This window comes from Amia ocellicauda, chromosome 13 (assembly GCF_036373705.1).
Source record: "Amia ocellicauda isolate fAmiCal2 chromosome 13, fAmiCal2.hap1, whole genome shotgun sequence".
NCBI classification, from domain to species: Eukaryota; Metazoa; Chordata; class Actinopteri; order Amiiformes; family Amiidae; genus Amia; species Amia ocellicauda.
The window spans coordinates 35,360,043-35,382,874 of NC_089862.1; the positions used below are offsets into that span (position 1 = coordinate 35,360,043).

At 41.8% G+C, this 22,832-nt stretch overlaps 1 protein-coding gene across 1 annotated transcript in view; it reads right to left on the reverse strand.

Annotated features, from left to right (window-relative positions):
- Positions 1-22,832, reverse strand: part of dgkq (diacylglycerol kinase theta) — a 43,298-nt gene that overhangs the window by 14,572 nt on the left and 5,894 nt on the right. The window contains exons 2-9 of the mRNA XM_066720748.1: positions 18,476-18,555; positions 8,875-8,974; positions 6,620-6,705; positions 4,955-5,080; positions 1,815-1,968; positions 1,026-1,097; positions 453-553; positions 93-313 (exon numbers count right to left, since the gene is read on the reverse strand). Of these exons, the coding sequence (XP_066576845.1) occupies positions 93-313; positions 453-553; positions 1,026-1,097; positions 1,815-1,968; positions 4,955-5,080; positions 6,620-6,705; positions 8,875-8,974; positions 18,476-18,555 (940 nt within the window). The remainder of the gene's footprint in view (positions 1-92; positions 314-452; positions 554-1,025; positions 1,098-1,814; positions 1,969-4,954; positions 5,081-6,619; positions 6,706-8,874; positions 8,975-18,475; positions 18,556-22,832) is intronic.

The following is a 22,832-nucleotide window of genomic DNA, read 5'->3' on the forward strand; positions in this document are numbered from 1 at the left end:
AGGTTTTGAAGGCAATTTAACTCGAAATAAATTAACAAAAAACACACTTGTGAGTGATATCACAATGGCCTCACACAAAGACAGACACTCACTTCAGCCAGCCTGCGTAGATCTTGAGCACCTCGGTGTCCCTCGGCTTGGCTCTCAGGATCCAGGCCTCCGGCACGCCGTCCTTGAAGGCGGACAGGGCCTTGTTGTCGGTGGCCCCATTGCGATTGATGATGTCCTCACTCACCAGGCCCTGCTGCCCGTAAACCTGCAGCTCATAGCCCTGGGACTCCTCTGGGAGGTAGAGCGCCCGCAACGCCGCCTCCTGCAGGGACATGCTCTGCATTACGACTGGAAGGAAACGCAATGTACACAACACAGCGCACATATAAAATCGAGGGACTTCATCACTGCAGCAGACACCCCTAATAAAATATGTCCAGAGAGAGAGAGAGCAGGCTCACCACCACTTCTTCATTCTTCGTTATCCGGGGAATGGAAACGATCCGAAACTGATTGCGCTTCACTGCATCATCGCCATCAAATACCTTGAGCATCTGTTTGCCTGTAACGACCATTCAGAAAACTTATTTTCAAATCAAAAACAAACAAAAAAAACAGACCAGTGGAGAGAGGACGTACTACACTTTAATGATCTTACATGGGTTTATTTGTGTAACATAGATGACTCACCCTGGATACAGACATTATCCACATAAATAAAATGTCTAAGAGTAATAAACACACTTAAAACACGGCTGTGATACAAACCACTTCAATCAAATTCAGACTGCACAGAGCTATCGATCTAAGATTAACATTAGGACTGCAACAGGAGAGTTAGGCGACCTACCGACGTGTGTTAAGGGTTCACAAGCCTTTGTGCATCGATCTCACGCAGAACCAACTTAAAATGACCTCACCGGCTATCTAAATAATGCAGAAACTGGACTAGACTGTGATTATGTAGTTCTGCAAGAGATACTCCAACAATTTAAAATCAAACATAGCCACTAAAAAAGTTTGTTTTCACATACTTGAATCCGGCGAAGGTGTGGGTGTTTCTTTTGTAGTTCCTGCATTAGGGGCATCAACATCATCACTATTATCTGGAAGGAGAAATTGGTCTTTTACCACCAGAATTAAAACATCAGATCATTTTTTGCCTTGACTAAGTGATATTTAGTTCAGTAACTAACCAACCTTTTCTTTCTCCTTCATTTCAGAGTAAGGGCATGTATATAAAAACAATACCTGCAGATCATTAATATTATTATTTTGCAATGCCATAGACTAAGTATCTTGCAGGCTTCCAGAAGATAAACACACTTGGCTGCCAAGGGATGCATATCGTTAAAAACAGAAGAGGAAGTGTCTTTTGCAAATATGAAATATTTCTGTACTTATTAGAAGTTACATATCAGTAGAAATAAAACATTGAAACGGTAGTACACTGCTGTCTACCAACACCTGAATGCACAGTAACAATAGTTCTAGGACACTGATTATGCAAGACTCTCTGGCTGGTCCCATGAGATATGATACTTCAAATACCAAAATCCCCCCCATTTTTGTGTATTTAAAACACATGGAATATACTAAAAATATATTTTTCAGTCTGTAATCCACATATTTATTTATATGTTAAAAATCTAATTTCTTCCATCTATTTTCAACATAAAATAACTGTACGAGATGACTGATGACAGACTGAAACATATTTTAAATACATCTCACATATTTAAAATATACAAAGAAGGGGTAAATTGTGGTATTGGAAAGATCAAGTATCATTATGGGCCGGTGTCAGGGAGGCGGCTCTTTACCCAGTTCGGTCTGGGAGCTCTCGGAGATGCGGTAACAGTGCATTTTGCTGAAGTTTCGGGATGAGATCCGCACGCAGGTCGGGTGGAGGATCATGTTCTTCAGTCGTCCAAAGTTACATTCGGGAGGTATGATTACATAACAGGAAGCATGTGCCTGTACAGAAATAAATACAAATATAGCATTACAAGGACATTCTAGGGTGGGGATTCTAGTCACTATCGAGATGTTTCCAGATCTTGAATCCATCTCTGTGTACGACCGGTTGACGGACACCTACCAGTTCATGAAAGGCTACGAACAACTGGGGGCCCTGTAGCCTAAAATACCACGCTAGGCGCGCATCTCCAGCGCACATGAATGGGAGGAAATTCCGAAAACAAGAGCTGGGTGGAGAATTTCCCACAATTCCTCTAACACTTGGGCAGCTGCTGCTGAAAACGTATAAGGTGTTTGGTCTTGAATATCAGTGTGACCCCGTTATTTCAATACTAAGCCTCTTTAAAAGCAGCTGTAATCCAGCAACTCAAAGTAAAAATGAAAAGGTAATATATTATTATTATTTATTTCTTAGCAGACACCCTTATCTGTAATATATATAACTAACATGGATATATAGTTTCTTTTAACCTGGTCTTGCAGACATTTTGCAGCACTGGTCTTCTCCTACAAATTGCATAATGAGTAATAAAAATGAACTGGCGCCTTTTGTTTATTACAGGACTGGCGCCTTGTATTTGTATTTGAACCTCTTAACCTGCCGAGTCTTAATAGCACTGTCATCCAATTACTCTTCTTTATTGAATCTGGGAAACACAGTTATAATTATTATCATTATTATAACCAAGTTCTTAGCAGACGCCCTTATCCAGGGTGACGCACAGGTTACACAGTTGCATCGAGCTGGAAGGGTAAACTGCCTGCTTGCTTTGCGATACATACTACATACACTAATGCAACATATGCATAGTGCTTTGAGCAGTAGGAGCAGTGGGGTGCAGTGTTTTAAGACCACAGATGGTTACCACAAGTGCTGAATGAAAAGACAGACATGTCAGTCATGTGGGAGACTACAACCCTGGCTGTAACAGGGCCCATCATGAGCCTGCCAGAGTGACGTCTCTTCACTGGGTTCTGGAGAAGGCACGGGCGTAGGTGCTTGTGCTTGGGTCTGATCTTTTGCTATAGTGGTGTCTCATGTCTCTTGATTGGGCAGAAGTGTGCCTGTCATGGCCAATCAAATCTGAGATCAGGATACACATCACACATCTATAATCTTATAAATTAATTAGTGCAATTAAAGCTGTGCGTCTGTTGCAATAGGTCTCTACCAGCTTTGCATTCTCCACACCATTCTTCTTGATCAAAACTGCCAATGGAAAATGTATGGCATGACATGAAGATTGATGGACAACAATCTTCATGTCATGCCATACATTTTCCATTGGATTTTGGTCGGGGCTCTGACTGGGCCACTCAAGGACGTTCCTTAGCCACTCCAGTGTAGTTTTGGCTGTGTGCTTTGGTTCATTGTCATACTGAAAAGTGAACTTCAGTCCCAGTTTCAGTTTTCTTGCAGAGGGCAGCAGGTTTTCCTTAAGGACTTTTCTGTACTTTGTTCCATTCATTTTCCATCATCCTGACAAGTGCTGCTGTCCCTGCCGATGAGAAACACTCCCGTAACATGATGTTGCCACCACCATGCTTCACAGGACTGATGGTGTTCTTTGGGTGATGCACTGTGTTGGATTTGTGCCAAACACAATGCTTTCCATTTAGGCCAAATAGTTGCAATTTACTTTTTGGAGTCCACAAAATGTTTTGCCACATGACCACAGAGTGTTTATTATTTTTTGCATACTTCAAATGGGATTCAAGGTGTGCTTTCTTGAGTACCATACAGGCCACATTTGTGGAGTGCTTGAGATATTATTGTCACTTTCACACTTTGACCAGTCTTGGCCATAAAAGCCTGTAATTCTTACAAAGTTGAATTTGGCCTCTTGGTAGCTCCCTGATCAGTCTCCTCGCTCGCTCATCCATCTTGAAGGTACCGTCTGATCTAGGCAGGGCCTTGTTGGTGCCATACACCTTCTACTTCTTAATAATTGTCTTATTAGTTCTGTTGAAAGCTCCTTGGTGATCATGGCTTGAAATGCACAACTCCACAGAGGAACCTACAGGAACTGCTGAATTTATCCTGAAATCATAAGAATCACTACAGTGGAGGCCACTTAACTTGGTGTGTGATTTTGAAGGCAATTGCTTACACCTGAGCTAATTTAGGACTGCTATTTCAATGGGGTTGGACATACAACCAAGCTATTTCAGCATTTTTAATTCATTATCTACAAATTGTGGTGTTGGATGTGTAGATAAATGGAAAAAATGTTTTAACATTTTAATTGCAGGCTATGAGACAAAAGGATAGGCACTGAACATTATAGATGCATCATATTTAAAACACATTGTTGGCCAAATGCTCACTTAGAAATGGAGAGCGGGGGGCAACTTTCAGGGCTAAAAGATATGAAGCACTTATTTACATAGAGATTGCCGGGTTTATGGAACAGATTATCTAACCCTGTTCTGAAAGCTGATTCATAGGGCCTTTAAAGAACTGGTTTAATGGCTTTTCGGGTCAATAAGCCAGAAGATTGATGGGCCAATTGACCTACACTTCCCCATAAATTGTCTTAAGTGTCGTGTTTAAGGACGCACAGAACCACCAAGATACAAATGTGCAATAATATCGACACAAAACAACAAACCACCGCTGGATTTATCTACACTTCCTAATCAATGAAATGCACAATGTTTGTGTGTGTGTGTTTTTTTAAGGATCCTTAATTGCAATCTAATAATGGTTGGCAAATCATGGAATCATCCAGCTTTCCTCAGAGCACTTGTGCATGTCGGTAATAAAAAACAGCTCACTGCATTAGTGTCTGCTGCTATTTCTGTGTCAAGGCAGGTCATTTTAATATGGCAGTATAAAAACCAATCTACCAGTGCTCAAAATGAAGGCGTTTATCAACAGAAAATGCATAAATGCATGTTAAAGAACTTGGATGGTTTGTAGAATAAAAAAAAATTTAAAAAAAAATCAGAAAAACAAACAAATGGCAGTTTTAATACATACCGTGATCCCGCACCACTCACACCTCACCCCCGCCAGCACCTCGGAGGAGCCGCATGTCCGCCGACACACCTCGCAGCGGGCCCCCGAGGACAGGTTGCCCTCCCTCCAGTGGTGGTGGTAGACATCCTAGCGCAGCAGAGAGAGGGGCAGAGAGAGAGGAGAAAGGAAAGGATGTGGAGAGACGCACAGGTGAGGGATGCGGAGTGCTAGTGGACGGACACAGCGCCCCGCTAGCTGCCCGGCATGTAAACAGCTGTCAAAGTCTGAGAAACAGTACAGATGTTCAAACTTTGTAGGAAACTGATGAGTCACCTCCACCCTTATGAATGCAGATACAAAATTGCATGGTAGCCATTATGGAGGGAAAGGGCAGGCAGTTTTCTAAATCTCACACATAGTCGCTAAATTCTCACGCATTGCCCACATATTATCTGTGCACACCCCCCCAGGTTCCTGCTTTTGCCCGCGGGAGTGTTATCTGTCATCACATTTTTGTAATGTGAAAAATATCACGCATCGACATTTTGAAAACTTGAGAACGAAGGGCGCTGTGCCAATAAAATCTGAACTGAATATTAAGTGATTTGCGATAACATAAAACAAGTGATTAAGAACATCTACAGCAGAGTCTTTGTACCTCGGTGTCATGGCTGTCAATGCAATTGCCTAGAAGAGGCAGAGAACGGTCTGACGGAGGAAATTCTTTTGCCTTTGTCGGGGCTCCCTGGCCATACCTTACACGTTCATACTTTTGACTTAATATTATCTCTTTTAAGAAGTCCCATTACACTGCAGTATAACCTGAAGCTTGTCTCCGGTCCTGCTGCTCTTGCCATAGAGGAAACACCAGGGGGAGCTATACTTTTGGTTCTCTGAGCCATTAGTGTCAGTAGCAACACCCTGATGCTGAGTACCTGTAATTAATACTATTAAAAGCTGCATGTCAGAGAAGCATGGCCTCCAATTAGGACTGAAGTTGTATATTGTATTTTCCTACTCTTACTCAACTGGGTTTCTTCAATTGTGTAAAAATGGTTGACATGGTTGTAGGTATCTGTTAAAATAATAAGTAAATTAATATAGTTTCAGAACTCAACCTGGTCAGACATTTTAGCAAATAGGTTTGCTCTGAATTTCATTTTCATAAATATAAAACAAGAACCTTGTACCCATTTAATCTCCTCAGTGAAAACTCAGATTGTTCACAGTATCAGTCCTTGAGAGGGGAATGTACTCGGCACAGAGATGGTATACTTTAGTTATTACTGGTAAAACAAATCAATTTATTTGCTAGTTAAAGGCATTGTTTAAAGGTAATAAATATACACAGAAACTCATTAAATATAAATCATTTGAGTGCTGCTCTCCTCTGTTTTTTAGTGTGTAGGTTAGCAACTTTTTTCTATTACTAAATATTTACACTGTCACCCTGGAGAATACCTGCCCCGTTTCCTTATAATCACCTCTTTAAAATGAATAATAATAATAGTGGCATGTCATTCTGCCAAAAAGTAAGGTATCAAATTAAAATTGCAGAGAAGGGCTTACATCTTCTAACCTTCCCAAAATAAGTGACTGAGGCCCGACTCCAAGCCAAGGTACACCGGAGCGTAGCTTCTGGGGAAAGCCGTAGCGGAGGGGTTACCGATTTACGGACACACTTACGTGATCCTGCAGGCCGTCCTGATGGCAGAGGCGACAGTCGCTGCAGCTGAAGGGAGCGCAGTCTATGTGGAGATGGAGTTCGCACACTGCAAGACACAGGGCAGGGGTCACCTCTCCGCAAACGTCACTGTAATCATCCGGTTTCGACTACGTCTATGAGAATCACACCTGGAAACTCTGCCGATCTGGCCCAGAGACTCCTAGAATCGCAATTCCTGGGTCTCGGATATAATGTTAGGGTGCAGAGTATTTTACCCCAAAATATGTGAGAATTTATTGAAAGTTACGTTTTTTTCGCTGCCTGTACATCTAGGTGAGCAAAATCCAAACGTATGGATTCCTCAACAGGGAAGGATGAAAAGGAAAATGAAAGAAGAAGAAAGGGTGCCAATAGGAGAAAAAAATAAAGGGAGAGGAAAAAACAAGCAAGAGTAGTGTGCTCATATGTTTACGCAAATTGTATATTAAGGTCTCATGGCCAACTAATTAAATAATTAAAGGTCAGCTGAAGAGCATTAATACTCAATCCAAACACCAGCATGTAAACCACCTCACTGCCAGGGGCCTCTTAACGCCATCTTTGTTCCAATCTTGACAAACAGCGAACGGCAACAAAAACAACAAGATCGGAAATTTGTCATTCTAATCATGTTCCCCCCTTTAAGATGCACAACTCAGATTTCATCACATCACCCCAGCAGGGCTGCAAGGGACCTGACAGTGGAGGACTGGCCAGATGCTCATGAGCCCTTGAATCCAATCAGTGGATGTTATAACCCAGCATGATGTTATTTATTGAATTCATAATTCTTTTATACACCATTTAACCGCAGAATCCCCTAGTGTGGGACATTCCACATTTCTTGTTTCCCAATCTATACAGCTTTTGTACTGTGAAAACCCTTACAGCTGCAATGGTTAAAGGCATCAGCATACAACACGGGTCCACTAGATTCTATTTGGTGCCCCATTTCTAAGACATCAAAAGTGTAAAAGTGACATCCTAACGGACCACTATCTGTTGCCATAACCAAACCAGAGAACAGACTCCTCAAATCAAGCACAGGTTGAACTTCTAGACATATAAAGCATTTATGCCAATATATGCTCCAAAGTGCCAATATCCCTATCCGGTGACTCTCCGGCATCTCCAGCTCCTGTGGCAGAGAAGATCAGGTGAGAAATCACCAGTCGGAAGTGCAGGGGAGACTCTGGATGCTCCACTGCATCCATCTCAGCAGGGAGAGCACAAACCAGAATAGACAAATACGCACACATTACCAGAGCACCATGGGAAACAGAGCAGTTGTCCTGGATTGGGGATCAAGATATTTTAAAGCTGGCTTGACTGGAAGAGTGGAGGCTCAGTGCATCATCCACAGTGCTAAACTGAAGAGCATTCCCTGCTGATGTCTGAACACCCTCCGAGTCCCACTGGCCCCTGGCAGAGACTCGCGGAGCTCATGTCCAAGACCTTCAGCGTTCCGGCTGTGCTATTAAAATAATACAATTCCCTAACAGGGGTAACCATCCTCTGACAGGAATATTGTAGCTCTGAGAAGGTCAGCAGGGGAAACTCACTGGAAAGGTCCACCAGCATGTTTTATCTTTCGTACAGGAAGCAGCTCTGTAAGGCACTGTAACTGTTGGCCATTTTAAGTCTTGCCTCTCCAGAAATCAATAAGCTACTTTCCCAAAATCCCTTTGAGTCTCCCCTGATGAAATGCATTAGTTTAGTAGCTGATTAATAATGGCTAAAAGAAAAGGTTCTCAGGGGCCAAAATGACCCGTGCAGACCATTGGTGAAAGAAGTCTCTCTCACACAGCGGATTTCATTCTGCGCCCTTTCTGCAGATGGGACACACCAGCTTTCAGACATTCAATACCATTTATAATAGCTGCCTGTGTGAGTGCAGGGGCTGGCACAAGGGGCTGGCTGAATACTTTAGAGATGCCAGTTACTCACACTTATCAAATGGTATCGTACTGTATTCACTTGAATGCTCTTTAAAAATTATAAAACTCCATCAGGCTTAAGAAAAATTACAAAAAGGGAAGTTGTGACAGCAAAGCGGTGGGGGAACAAAACTGGTATGTAGGTGTATGTCCCATATATTCTTAACCCATTATTATGGCATTTAAATATTTAAATATGAAGTGCTTTGAGTACTGAGCACAATGTAAGCCCTGCACACTGCGGCAGGTGAGAGCACAGCACCCCTGGAGGCCAGGCTGAGTTACTGCAGGAGCCGCACCTTCACAACGCTGGGCGGAGCTTCCCTCAAGAGACTTCCTGCAGATGGCACAGAACTTCTTCTTGTGGCTGGGGGGCCCAAAGCAGTGGGCAACTGGGACCTGGGGGGGCAAAGACAGAGAGAAATAGAAAATATTAAACATTTTATTTCACAAAAAGACTGGTATAAAGCAAAAACACAAATTCTGCTCTGTGAACGTATGCGTTTCAATGTTGTAGTAAGATACAGTCTGAACTAATATAGTGAGATTATTTCAACTGGATAAAAACCTTTTCTGGGGATTTATTTTAGGTTTCTATATTGATAATTATATTATTATATATATATATATATATATATATATATATATATATATATATATATATATATATATATATATATATTATATATTGAATTGTTAGGCAGTAGATAATTATGCGTTTTATAATTTAAAATATTCTATAACCTGTCCCCTTGAGTTTTACAGAGTAGGAGCAATAACATTTCAGCATAGAGGGAACCTTAGGGATCGCTCAACAACCACACAAAATTAACAATAAAACGCCAAAAAACGCCAAACAGTAATTTCTCCTATTAAACAGCCCTCCACAGAATAAATAGAATAGGTTTGTTACACTGCTGGGTATCCGCAACAACAACAAAAACTCCACTGAATTGCAGCCTCAGATCTGTTTAATATACACAGCAACTATTCTGCTAATTAATTAGAATAGGAACAGAGATTATTGCAGACTCCCCATGTCTGAATGACTGCAGCTGCGTTCATTTTCACGCTCCTTTAGAGAAGCATACGAGCATTAGATGCAGAAGCACTGACCCTTATGAGGGCACAAAAAATATCTGCCGGGCTGCAGCCAGTGCAGGAGAGCGAGAGAGAGAGCGCAGCTGGCTGTCAAGGGCCAGCACTCAATACACGCTCGGGGCTATCCTAATAATGGTCACCCCCGGCCTGGACGATTCGATAAGCCACACGTCCTGTGCTTCTACCGATGCGCAGACAAACGAAGAACACGCACAAAGGTGTGAGAGGAGTGTTGTAGCTCACATACATCATTGCAGAGCTTGGATTATAACAAACATAGATCAAGGTTTTAAAAATTGCTTCGTTTTCACAGTCGTCACAATGACTATAAAAAACACTATAATGGTGACATCACTAATAAGAATGATACAAAATAAAGCTTGTGTTTGTATTCTCAAAATAACAATAATAAAGATATGCTTGTCAGTATTCAATGTTTCCACACAATTACCTGATTAAAAATGACTCCCTCTGGTTTAATTCAATGCAGAACAACGAGAGAAGCAACGAGGAGAACATTAGAGCAAACTGGAAAATGAAACAAAGCCTGGCTCGGGGTTTTTGTTAGACGTGATCGCAGACTATCAATATTTTATGGGAGGTGCATTTTGAATTGTTGTAGCCTGACATGTTTACCTGCCAGCATTAAGTTCACCTGAGTTACAAGTTGCTTTGGTGTTTTAGTTAGAAAAACTTGTTTTGTTTAGATTTGACCTATAAATCTATACAATAAACATGGGCCAAATGAAAACATTATTAAAGATCATACATATACGTCTCCATTTATCTATAATTTATATGCCATGAACAACTGAATATATGCAAGATTAAACTGGATACTGAGAGGTGGGCCGCTGGGTGCCCATTGGTATCAAATGTGATGGCAGATAATGTGTCAATATAGACATTAATTTGTTTTAGATTTTATTGTTGTTGCTGTAGTTATTATTTTGCATGACATTTGTTTCTAATTCCTAAAATGTACAATACTCTTGCTTAGTGCTGAAAAAAAAAAAACCTTTGCCCAGGATGCCATAAATAGCTACCAGCAAGGACTTTGAACCAATTCCAAGAATAATGTTGCTTCCCTTTAACATAGTTGTATATCTTTTCTGTCATCCTTCCAATAATAATTAAAAACACAATGTTCTTCAGTCACATTTACTTACTGTGTTCAAGAAATCACGTACAGAATCAATCAAGAACTCAAAAGTAACAAAGGATAGGTTTAAAGAAGATTGAGTAAGTGATGGAATGCAATATTGTGTCATTAGGCCACCATGATGAGTTCAAGATTTCCCTCCGAGCACTCGACCATGTTTAAAGTATAGAAATGACAAGAGCCAACTCCCGAAATCTCCCAAGATATTGCTCCTGATACGAATGCATCCTGTCACCACATAAGAGCCATACAATTTATCTAAACTAATGGACACAATATTTACCAGGGCTGATGAAAAGCTGGGCATAATTACACCATGAAATGAGTTTTTAAATACTGCTCCCACTCAAGTGATTAAGTGGCACACTTTGATTTGTTTGAAAAGAAGAGGGGGGAAATAAAATGAATCCTACAGACAAAGGAGGGGGGGATGGATCTTTTATCCCAGATGTATTTAGTTTCCCACCCTTTTTATACACACACGCACACAGATGACATTTTTTGACGCCTTTAGTATGATTGATGATCTATTGCGAAGTTATCTAAAAGCAAAATGATGCCTTTCAAATCCGTCACAACTAAACACCCAGTGACATGACTGCTTTGATTATGTCATTATTATTTATTTGTATTAAAATATGCATTGTTTGGCATATCTATAAACAGGGGAGTATTCTTTCAGTTTTTAAAACAATGATGTCATTTTTCTCAATACAAGTTACCGTGGCTGTTTAAATACAGCTGTACGGCTAAAACAATCAACCCCCCCCAACAGACACAAAGTCCAAGCTCAACAAAGCCACAATAATAACCATCATCCCAAAATATCTACCCCATCCGAGGTCCTTGATTTGGCATTTCCGAGAAGTCACTGCTATTCCTGTGTCCAAGCAGGCTGAATAGCTGGAAACCAGCATTACATGTCAATGGCTTCCTTCCTCTCTTGGGATGAATGAAGGCGAAACACAGCAAGTACTTAAGGTACAGATGAGCTTAAAATAGACCTTTCATTGATTTTCATGCATCGTTTCAAACAATACACAAACTGCAGACCCGACTGTACGAGGAAAAGGTCTCCCCAACCATCAGCTACATTTATTTGAGAGTAAACTGGTATAAAAAGCACTCTTACTCTTCACACTGAATACATTTACCAAAAACACAGTTGCTGTTACACATCAAGGTATTTAATACTCACAATGTTACAACAAACAAGTTTAAAATTGCTACAACTTCAGTGCCTCAAACTGTATTTTACAAGAAACACTAAAAAAACTAAACATTGCTGAAACTAATAAATACAAACTAGGTGTTTGGACAAGGCTCATCAAACCCCACATCGACTCCTTCAAGTGAAGGAACGCTGAGGTGTGATTGGTAGTTTATGTTGGACTAAATCAGATCAGTCATACTCCAGTCAATCACTTCTTCCTACTGCTTCTGTGGTTCCTAACCAGTAAAAGACCCCCATTTCTAAATATACCTATAATAAAGGAGAAGAAAAAAAGTATTTTCTCTGTGTTGATTCTCATTTGAAATGTCTACTCAATTCATACTTAGCATGCCTGCTTTGTTGCACCCCCCTCTGAGCACAGATTAAACAGAGCTTCCTTTCAAATCCCAAACTCATAAAGGGGGTGCGATGAAAACAAACAGGCCTTTAAGTGACGCAACCGAAAGGCTGTTGCAGCAACGATATGGATCCTAACTTATACACGGCCTCTGTACACCGAATGCACGCCCTAGTACAGCAAGACCGCCCCGTGTACAGGTAGTACTGCCTGAGCACGGCTTCACCGAGAGCACGATAAGAAACTCCTTCAACGGCCGTTTGCTTTGTCTGATAAGGTGCCGACAATTAAAAAGTATAAACAAGAGGGCACTCCTCCAAGACAGTGGACAGCTGACTTCCCTCCTAAGTGAACGGTTAGTTAGAGTAAAGTAGAAAACACCATCACTGCACGACAATCCACAGACGGGCGTGGATATATTTGGGCCCAACTACCTGATTTTACGGCTTGAAAACAGCTTGATAATGTTTAGGAGAGGAACTAGCGCTTTTCCACAATGATCTTATCCTTTTGTTACAAAGCAGCTGTGGCTGAAGTTCAAGAGCCCTGCCTCTCTCAGTCGGCACGCCGCGTGACCTTGTGTAGCAGTGGAGACCCCCCCCCAGCGGCAGTAGGAGTTCCTTCGGAGAGGGGACACTTCCTCTGGAGCGCCTGCCCTCCCTGGAGATTTCCTACCACAGACAGAACGCATCCTACAGGAAGAGACCTCATTTCCTGTAGCTCTCTCCCTCTCCCTGTTCCTCTAGGTGAGCGGCCGCCGTCAGGCCTTTCTGTCTCAGTCCCACAGTGCACTGGGGGAGGGGGGGGGTTCTGTTCTGGGCTGTGAATCCAGAGACACACACAGCGACAGGGCGGTAGAAACCAGAAGGCTGGTAGAGTAAACCAGAGTCAAGCGCAACGTGCTGCCCACAGTGAAATCTCCTGCAGTTCTAATGCCACACCAAGACAGAAAAACAGTTTCATTCTGCAATTCAGAGGAATATTGATCCAGAGACATAGACAGGGCTGGGGAGCGATTCCCACACACACTCGACTCCCAGATCCAATTCCAATAGAGCCGACCTCATAAAGGGGATCTACGTTTTTAAAAAGGATGTAGAAATGGAACTGAGAATGAAAATGGGAACTGATGCAAACCCTGCCAGAGAAGAAATTAAAACAAACAAACAAACACATGTATTATTCTTATTTTATTGTGCAAAACAAAAAGAAAAGGTCAACTACTACTCTAATCCGCTAAGAAGCTGCGAGTTCTCCCATGGCTTATCCAGTAAAAGCCTTCAGGATGTTCCCCCTGCCTGAAAAATTGATTAATTCAAGCATGGTGATCAATGCCAACTGCTGTCAGGATACTGAGATCCGGCTTGGAAAGTCAGCAAGGACCCCCGAGATGGGAGGGAGGCTGCCAGATTACAGGCATCAGCAGGATCAGTGGCCATCGCGCCCCCTACAATCACGGCGCGGTGAGGCTGTCAGAGCCATTACAGATGCCTGCCAAGAATGTCCCAAACGTACATTCAGTACGATACGGGTCTGAGTCATGGTGAGGTCAATAACGTGGGCGCTGCCACCTTGGAAAACGAATCTGCCAGCATAGCAATGTCTCGTGAGTGTATTACTTTTGACGAGACCCCAACAGATGTCTTAGTAAAGCCAGCCTCACATCGATCACAAGGGGCCCTGCTGGTTGCCGCTCCTATCCTTGTTCTTTCACACCCTCCCTTGCAGGTTTGAGATGCATTTCGTGCCTTGTCACTGGGAACAGCTCCCTGTGAAAATGCAACTGCTGGCCAGACCAGAAGTGTGGTAACTTACCACATCAAGCAAACACCCGAGCATGGTTTTCACAGAGTTATATTCCGGTTCTATTTTTGAGTCATTGTGAAGATCTGCTTTAAATCAAAAGTGATTTGCGATTTCGTTTTATAAAGATCTGGGGAGAATCCAGGCTTTGCAAGTGGATTGGTTTACTGAATTCATCAAGTTACTCACAAAAAGTCCCCTGTGATGGACTTTCCTGACCTACGAAACACAGCACTAGCCAGATATTGCTGTATATTGCGGTCATATTGTTACTTAACCTAAAAAAAAAAAAAAAAAAAAAAAACTATAAAGAAACAAGTTTGGGCTGTCAATGGATTTGATTCATTCGGATTGTTTTTCCACAGGGACCAACCCATGCATTTCTCTGCCTGGTGACACGGTTTCTGAGTGAGGGCGTAACGTTATCTCCCTCCGATAAATCCCCACCCACAGCGTTCACAATAACGTACTGTTCGACCGGCTCCTGTGCGTCAAAAGACAGGGCAAGGAAAACAAGAACTGCGAAGAACAGTGGAAAGTCAAACTAAACTCGACGGAACGATCTACAATTACAACAGGAACGTTTCTGATGAGGCCGATTGTGTAAAATTACACTTTTGTTGGCTTCTTTCAGATTGTAATAATAACCATTATTAACATGGCAAAACGAGAGATTTCACCTTGGGCATATACATGGCGTATACACTTACACACTGTAGTAATAGCAAATACTCGGCTGCTCTGCAGAAGACAAATTATTTCTGCACAATGCGTTAAAGAGACAATGGCAATTTGAAACAATGTGTCAAGTGAATACACTTAACTTAAACAAAGGTAAAGCAGCTGTTAAATGGTAGTTTTGCTTTGCATCCTAAAGAGTAATGAAAGTTTAATACAAAACGGTCACAGGCCGCTGAGCAGATGGAACCTTTTGAATGAAAACTCTGGCCTACTTCATTGATTTTTGTATTATTATTATTCAATTTAGAAGTAGTAGACCGTGGCCTCTGACAGTAAAATAAACTGCGAAAAGACACAGGTTAGTAAATGTACAACTGGCGCCGAGGTCAATGCTCTGAGGCCTCAGTGCGAAGAGCACTAAATGAGAACAACTGACTTTCCCCAAGGTGGGTTTCGGGATGTAGATCTGCTTTCTCATTGTGTCATCGTACCCACATCCTGAACCGCACGGCTTGTAGGCTTCCCATCTTCACCGTTGCGATAAACAGGAAACCCTTTGCTGCAGTCGGCCCTCTCTGCCGTGGAAAGCACAGAAGTGGCATCTCGAGACGAACCCGGCCACCAAAGCAGGGTTTCGAGTCGAAGCAAAATACAGAAGGGAACTGGCAGAGTGTGATCTCTAAACTGGGGTTTGTGGACTTGGGCCAGTCTTCGGGGAGAGTTCAGAAGTCCACATACATAACTGCACACCTTTCACCAAAAGATAAACTATGTCCCTCTAACTACCGATAATAATTGAATTTATAGTCATATCCTTACAATATTTAGCAAGGATCTGTATTCCCTATAGTACTGCCATTAATATTTTATATTGGACGATACCATTATGATTCCCTCGATTAATTATGTAGGATACCGTGTTCAGGAAATCACCCATTTACTGCAGTCCTTTAAGGTTTAATCATGTTCCGTCTATGGTAAACCTACTAAAACCTCAGCGGAAATCAGATGAGAGTTATCTCAGACACAGGGGACTAGTAGACACAGAAAGGTTTTAACAGAATTTTTGATTAAATGCCGATTTACAGATACTGGCACAGTTGCAGAGACAGTAACTTCAGAGAAACTGTGAAATCTGTCAGAAGGGATCTTATTAAAAAATGTCACTTAAATTATTTACCGTGCCTGCTACAGTGCCATTTCAGACCTCCGTCCACAGTGTCGTTGATTTATTATTTTGCTTTGAATGGGTCTGTTGACGATAAGAGTGCTGAACTAATATCCAAGGCAGCTCACACAGTATCACGACATCACGGTGGATAAAACAGATTGAATGAGGTATAGGAGAAATTCAGAATGATCTGCAGGTATAATCTGAATCGATGAGTCTTAAGGAGCTGTTGAAAGATTGTAAGACTCTAATGTTCAGGGGAAGCCCATCTGTCTTCATTTTTAAGTGTAGGCTCGAAGGCATATATTCACAATTTGTGATGAGTGAGTGCTTGGAAAAGAGTGTCCAATCCATTACATTACATGGCTTTCTTAAAATGCACTAAACTGCAGAACAATCAATTCCATTATTAAGCATCTTGAAACTAAAACCACTCATATGTTATATGCACTCAATGCATAATGTCGTGTCCTTCTTTTTTTGGTTAAAATTCCAAAGATGTTTGCACCGTACAACTTTTTTACGGTTCCTTTTAAGTCTCGGTCATGTGTGCGAGTGAGAGTCATCTTGGGCACAAGGATCAGCCAAATAATAATAATAATAATATTACTGTAAATGCCCCAGTTTTCCTCACATAATTAGTTTGGATATAATCAGTTTACTTCAAGGCAAATCAGGAACAAGCTTTTATGATAGATCTACTGGGGCCTACATTTGTGGATCTGTGCTTCTCCAAAGCACACAGACTGGGAGCCATTTTGTTTGGTCTTCTTCAGAAGGATCCCACAAAGGAAATGTTTAACTAAGTGTTGTGCCTGTTCATTTTAAGGGCAGATTTGTTTTCTTCTACTTGAGCCTCTACCTGAAGGACAGTGAAACACACCGAGTTTGGGTTTTGGCATATTTTGAATGGGTTTTATTGTCACATCAAAAACCAATCATTGCTGTAGGTAGGATCGATCACAATTCTGGAGGATATATTGGTCTTTGTACCAAATGGATGCCATTGCAATCGAAAAACTGTATACACCATGATGATAATCATATCATGACAAGTAACTAATCAGAGATTGAGATTTCTGAACCTGGAGCAGACTAGCACTATATCCTGTACAAAAAGAAATGTCAGTTTCTGGCAACAAAAGGACGAACTATGGAACGTACCACCTGCTTTTCTTTAAAGCAGGAACAAGAGCAGCAATTTCAGATTAAGGAGCATATTCACACTGTATACTTTGGTTAACTACCCTAAAACCAACACTGCACCCTCTCTGACACTGCTCTGGTTCCAGGACTAAACACAGCTGTCAACATTGTCCGGATCGTGATGTCAGCAGGGGATGGAAAAATTAAACCATTGCTAAACATTAACTTTCTGTGCTTTTAAAACATGCTCTTAATTTTTGTCAAAAGGAAAAGAAGGTTGAGAGTCAAATTTACCAGGAAACCAAATTCAACTGCACTTTAAAACCACTAGGTAATATTTTTAACTTTTAATCAGAACATTCCTGTCAGCGAAGGCATACTTGGGAAATGAAAAAGCTGTTATGATAACAAAAATCTGCGCTGCATTATTGCCCTAATCCTAACCACATTTAAGAAAACTGACCCGTTTCGCTTTTCCCAAAGTAAAAACAAAACTTTAAGTAGAACTATCACAATTGCTAGCAAATCACTGTTTTATGCATCTTTCCGAGTCGTTATCACATATCTGAACGAATTGAGAGAGTGTAGCTACATGATGTGTCGTGTCATAACTTCCTGGATAAAATATTGACCTGGCTAACACACACACACTGCAACACACATTGTTGTGCATTAGCCAACTCATACAAAGCGAGTGGCTTGATCAAGTTAACTAAATGTTGAAATCCACCTGGGTTAAAGTGATTGCTGGAGACTGCCATTTGGCTTGATGATAGTTGCCATGTGGAAGACACATCTAGTGATTCACATAGTTTTTCCGCTATCCAGGAAGTTATGATACGGCACATCCGAAAGAACAGAGGGCGTACATGCCGAAATTTGACATGCGCCATTATTGGTCTAGTTTTAAACCACACATTTTAAAAGCTGACGACTGACTCGATCTGGAAGAGCGGTCTGCATCCTACACAATAACAACAGCGAAAGTGGTGGTCGTGCTAGTTCTGCTTTTAAGATGCATTAGCTACAAACCTCAATCGAATGTCAAACTGAAAGCTACCATTAAGTGGTGGATCTGAAAATTGAGAGATTGTCAGATTGTTCAAAGTCTTTTATGTGGAAAAAAATAATCTAAAAGAATAAAACATTGTTATGTAACAAATCTAGGTAAAACTTCACATCTCCAAAATGGCATAATCATAACCCGTTTTTGTTTTTCCTGGGGAGAGTCGAGAAACAGAGGTAGCCAGTAAAATGTTACTCACCCGCACCAGCGTGGGGAACATGCAGGAGCACACAGTCTTCACGTGTTTCAGACATTTCTCGTGGGACATGAAGTTGCACACTGTGGGAAACAAAGACAATGTGCGTGAGAGAGTCGCACCGCCACCACAAGACTTCAAACACAGACAGCAGTGTGCTAATGTAGAAGAATAACTCTAGATTGGCCATTAATTGTTGCATACAAAAAAACATGCATTCAGCAGAGAAGTTAGTTATCACCTTCTGGAAATGCATCTTGCACAGAATGAATGCAAACCTTCAAATACAGTTCGACATCTTTTTTGGTTGTGGAGCTTTGCCTTTTTTGATTGCTGGTATTTTGTAGTAACAGGTACCTCTGAACATTTCTAGCAGCCTGGGGAAAACTCACACAAACCAACACAAAATATGGGCCTTGAACAGGATTTTTCTGATCTCTAAAATTGGATAATGTCATATTGCTGTGTCCTACAGTTGTTTAAACAACTCTACAGCAACAGAACTGCTTTCTAAAAATACTTCCTGAATATAAGCAGCCTTACACAAACTCTTAAGATAAAAAGAAAATGTTCATATCACATGGTCAACACTCAGAACATTTATTTGTGTATGCGTGTACTTTCTTGCACAATCCCTTTATATCTTGACCTGTGAAATTCACACAAACGCTAAAATAAAGTCACAACTCAAACAGGATCGCGTAGGCGAGTAACCTCTGAAGCTACGAAAAGATAAAAGCCACAAACTGAACAGACCAATAATTTATGCAGAAAAGATGTAGAGCACAAGAAGTAGAGATGCTTTTGGTTGCGATTCTGTTCATGCAATCAGTAGCCCATGGTGAAATATTGAGGTGCTTATCTGAGGCTACTCCTCATACGCCCCAGTTTTTATCAGTTTCTTACGAAATAATCAGGCTTTACACTTTGACGCAAATAGAAAGTGACAAATCTCACATCTCCTGTTGCTGACACCGCTTTAAGAATGTATTGATCTAAAAATGAGCTAAGGCTTTTTCTTTTAAACAGATATTTGTACATTTCCAGTATTAGTTTGATTAAAGAGCATATGAAACCATATTTCTGCTCACCACAGTTTACAGAAAATACTGTATGCTTACACAAACCTTTGCAGCTATGTTACTGTTCTTGCATAATTAGGTCAATGTCCCAATAAGTCTGCTGCTGGTCTGACATGTGGCAGTTGCTACGATCACAGTCATGGACCTCCACACTTTCGTACAACACTCTTCCATTGCCATGGGCAGATCTTTATACAAACCCACAAGCTGGCTTATTTTTTGTGCATGTATGTGCATGTATACATTTAAGCATTTCAGGCGTTTTGTTCATGATGTCATCCATGAGAGTGCCAAGAACAGTCGTGAGGATAATAGGGGCGAGGATAATAGCAATACTGACATCCTGACTAACAGCATGTGAGGCTACTAAATCCACAGCCCCGTTATAGGACTATGTGCGTTACCAACAAACGCACTGCCACCGATTGTTGGAGGACAAAGCGTGGGACGCAACACACCTCTCTGGCAGCATTACACATGGGGTTCTGCTCTGAGTTACTTGCCTGCGAGAGAACATTGCCTGGAAAGTGCATTTTGGTCACTAACTTCTTCCCCTGACCCCTGGTTTGTTTAAACAAAACCCAGATCTGAGGTCAAAAGTCCCCGGCGGCAGGAACGCCTCCCGCTGCCTTCAGAGGAAGTCACAAGCGGGTCTGGGGCAACTTTTTGCTAGAGTTATGCCCGCTGTCCAACACATCCTGGCACGTGCTTACATGGCTAGAGTAGGATTACCACTCACAGTGTCAAAATAATGCAGGGCTTGCCTAGCCAGTCTGGGTGGTGAACACCTGGAAACATCTGGAACCAACTTGAAAGCTGACAGTAAGGTCAATCAACCCAGAATGTTTGGAAACAGGTGACTCTTAGGGGCTTTTTGTTTTTATGGTCTTGTTATTCATCTTGTTATTCTATGGGCATTTACACTGACCTGAGGGTTATTATTCATTAAATCAAATACATATTTTTTTAAGCAACACAGGACTGAAGATTTTGACCAAGCTGAATGTGGCAAGACCACTTATATTTTAGTAGCGCGGATTTTACAAATGATGTCTCTTCTCCTCAGACATCTGTAGGCTCAGTGACTCCTGAAGACATGAGAAAAAAACCCAACACAAAGCGGTGTGAAGCCTTACGCGAGATCCTCAGTGAATGCCATCTTACTGAAGGTGATTAGATTATGGTTCCTTATCCCATTTCCTCTCAAATCCTCCTGAGAGTTTGGCTAATGTTACCTATGCGAAGAAAGCCTCAACCCTGAATCCCTGCTAAGCAGCTTTATAACGCTCTTCCAGCGCTCGGGCAGAATTACCCCGGCATCATTATTCTAGTGATCTCCCTTGAAAAACACTGAGAGGGTGCTGCATGTACAGAGTTAGAAGCAGGCAGGTTTGGTTTTCATTACAGGCATCCAGGCCTTATTCATTTCTTTCTCTCTCCTGTTACATTACATTCACATTTCTTCCATATTGTACAGGTCTAACATGTCATTCAACTCTACAGTGTCATTAATTCTGTTCAGTGTCGTTCAATGTTGCTCCACTTTCCCGTCTTCAGTACGACGACAGAACCCAGACACAATTCTTCCAAATGAACCGTAAAAGGATTCTAATTGGTGTCATAGAGCTGAAACGGAGAAGCCACTTTGCAACACCTTTCTGTTGCTCTTTTGACGTGGGCACCACTCAGCTTAGTGCCACTGCATTTCAGACTAATCGTTGGCGGTTTTGTCTTTTCTCAACATCACCAGGAAGTGGTTTTTGACCCCTAGCTTGTTGGCCGCGCTTTCCAGGCAGTTGAACAAATCTTAAACCCATCACACCACCCTCTCAATCAACCATTGGCAGAAGTGCAATCCAGACACCTCACGCATCTTGAAGTTCAAAATAAAAATATAAAAAAATACGTTATTAGCATTTTTTTGTTTGTTTTTACGAACAGGTTAATACAATATTCCAATAACAAATCTCCTGTAAAGTCACTCTGCTGTCAAGGGTAAGACAAAAACACATATCACAACTAAACAATTGACTCTTTCTTTAAAAGGTAGTTTCCTTCTCCCCTGTGTACCTCATGTGTGCAAAAACAACGCTTCATCAACCCAACCATTTTAAAATGGGTTCAGCAGAGCTTCGATAACAAGGTTTATAAAAACAAAACAAACAAGGAGATGATTAAGTCAAGCTGGATGTCTGGTAGCTGGAGTGACTTTCCTGTAATTATCTAGTCTGAAACGGGCACATTTCATCGCCAGAGCGATGCGCTCTCGTCTCCTCCTGCCGCTCCAGCACCGGCCCCAGTGGACCACTAGTTGCCAAGCAACAGAAGTAGTCAATCACAGCTTGGCACGAGCAGCGACCAGCAGAGCAGCGTTTCATCCACCGCGTCTCTCAGTAATACCCCGCTACGCCCTGCAGCTGGGACTCGCACCGGTGTCTCCCAGAGGTGTCAATGTAGACAAGTGCAAGGTAATACATGCAGATAACAAACATGTCCACTATAATTACACTATGGGAGGAATAGAACTAGATGAAGTAACGCATGAGAAAGACCTAGGAGTCTATGTGGACTCCTCACTTTCTCCATCCAAACAATGTGGGGAAGCAATAAAAAAAGGCAAACACAATGCTAGGGTATATTGTCAAAAGTGTAGAATTGAGAACAAGGGCAGTGATGTTCAGACTGTACAATGCACTAGTTAGAGCTCATCTGGATACTGTGGACAGTTCTGGGCTCCACACTTCAAGAAAGATATCGCTGCTCTAGAGGCAGTTCAGAGGAGAGCAACCAGACTTATTCCAGGTCTGAAGGGAATGTCCTACTGAGAGACTGAGGACCGAACCTTTTCATCCTGGAACAGAGGAGACTACGTGGGGACTTGATCCAAGTTTTCAAAATCATGAAAGACATCGACCACATCAAACCAGAGGAGCTTTTCCAGATCAGCAGGGACACACGCACCCGGGGACACAGATGGAAATTGGGCTTCAAGGCATTCAAGACGGAAAACAGGAGACACTTCTTCACACAGAGAGGCGTCACAATCTGAACAAACTCCCCAGCGATGTGGCTGAAGAGACAATTTGGGAACATTCAAAAACAGACTGGATAGGATCCTTGATCACTTAGTTATTAATGGACACCAAACGAGCATGATGGGGTGCATGGCTTCCTCTCGATTGGACACATTCTTATGTCAATGCAGCTCTGAGATAACAAACAATCGCATTCAGAAAAGCATTAGAAACTATGTACTCTACGTCCCACTGTCCCCTGAC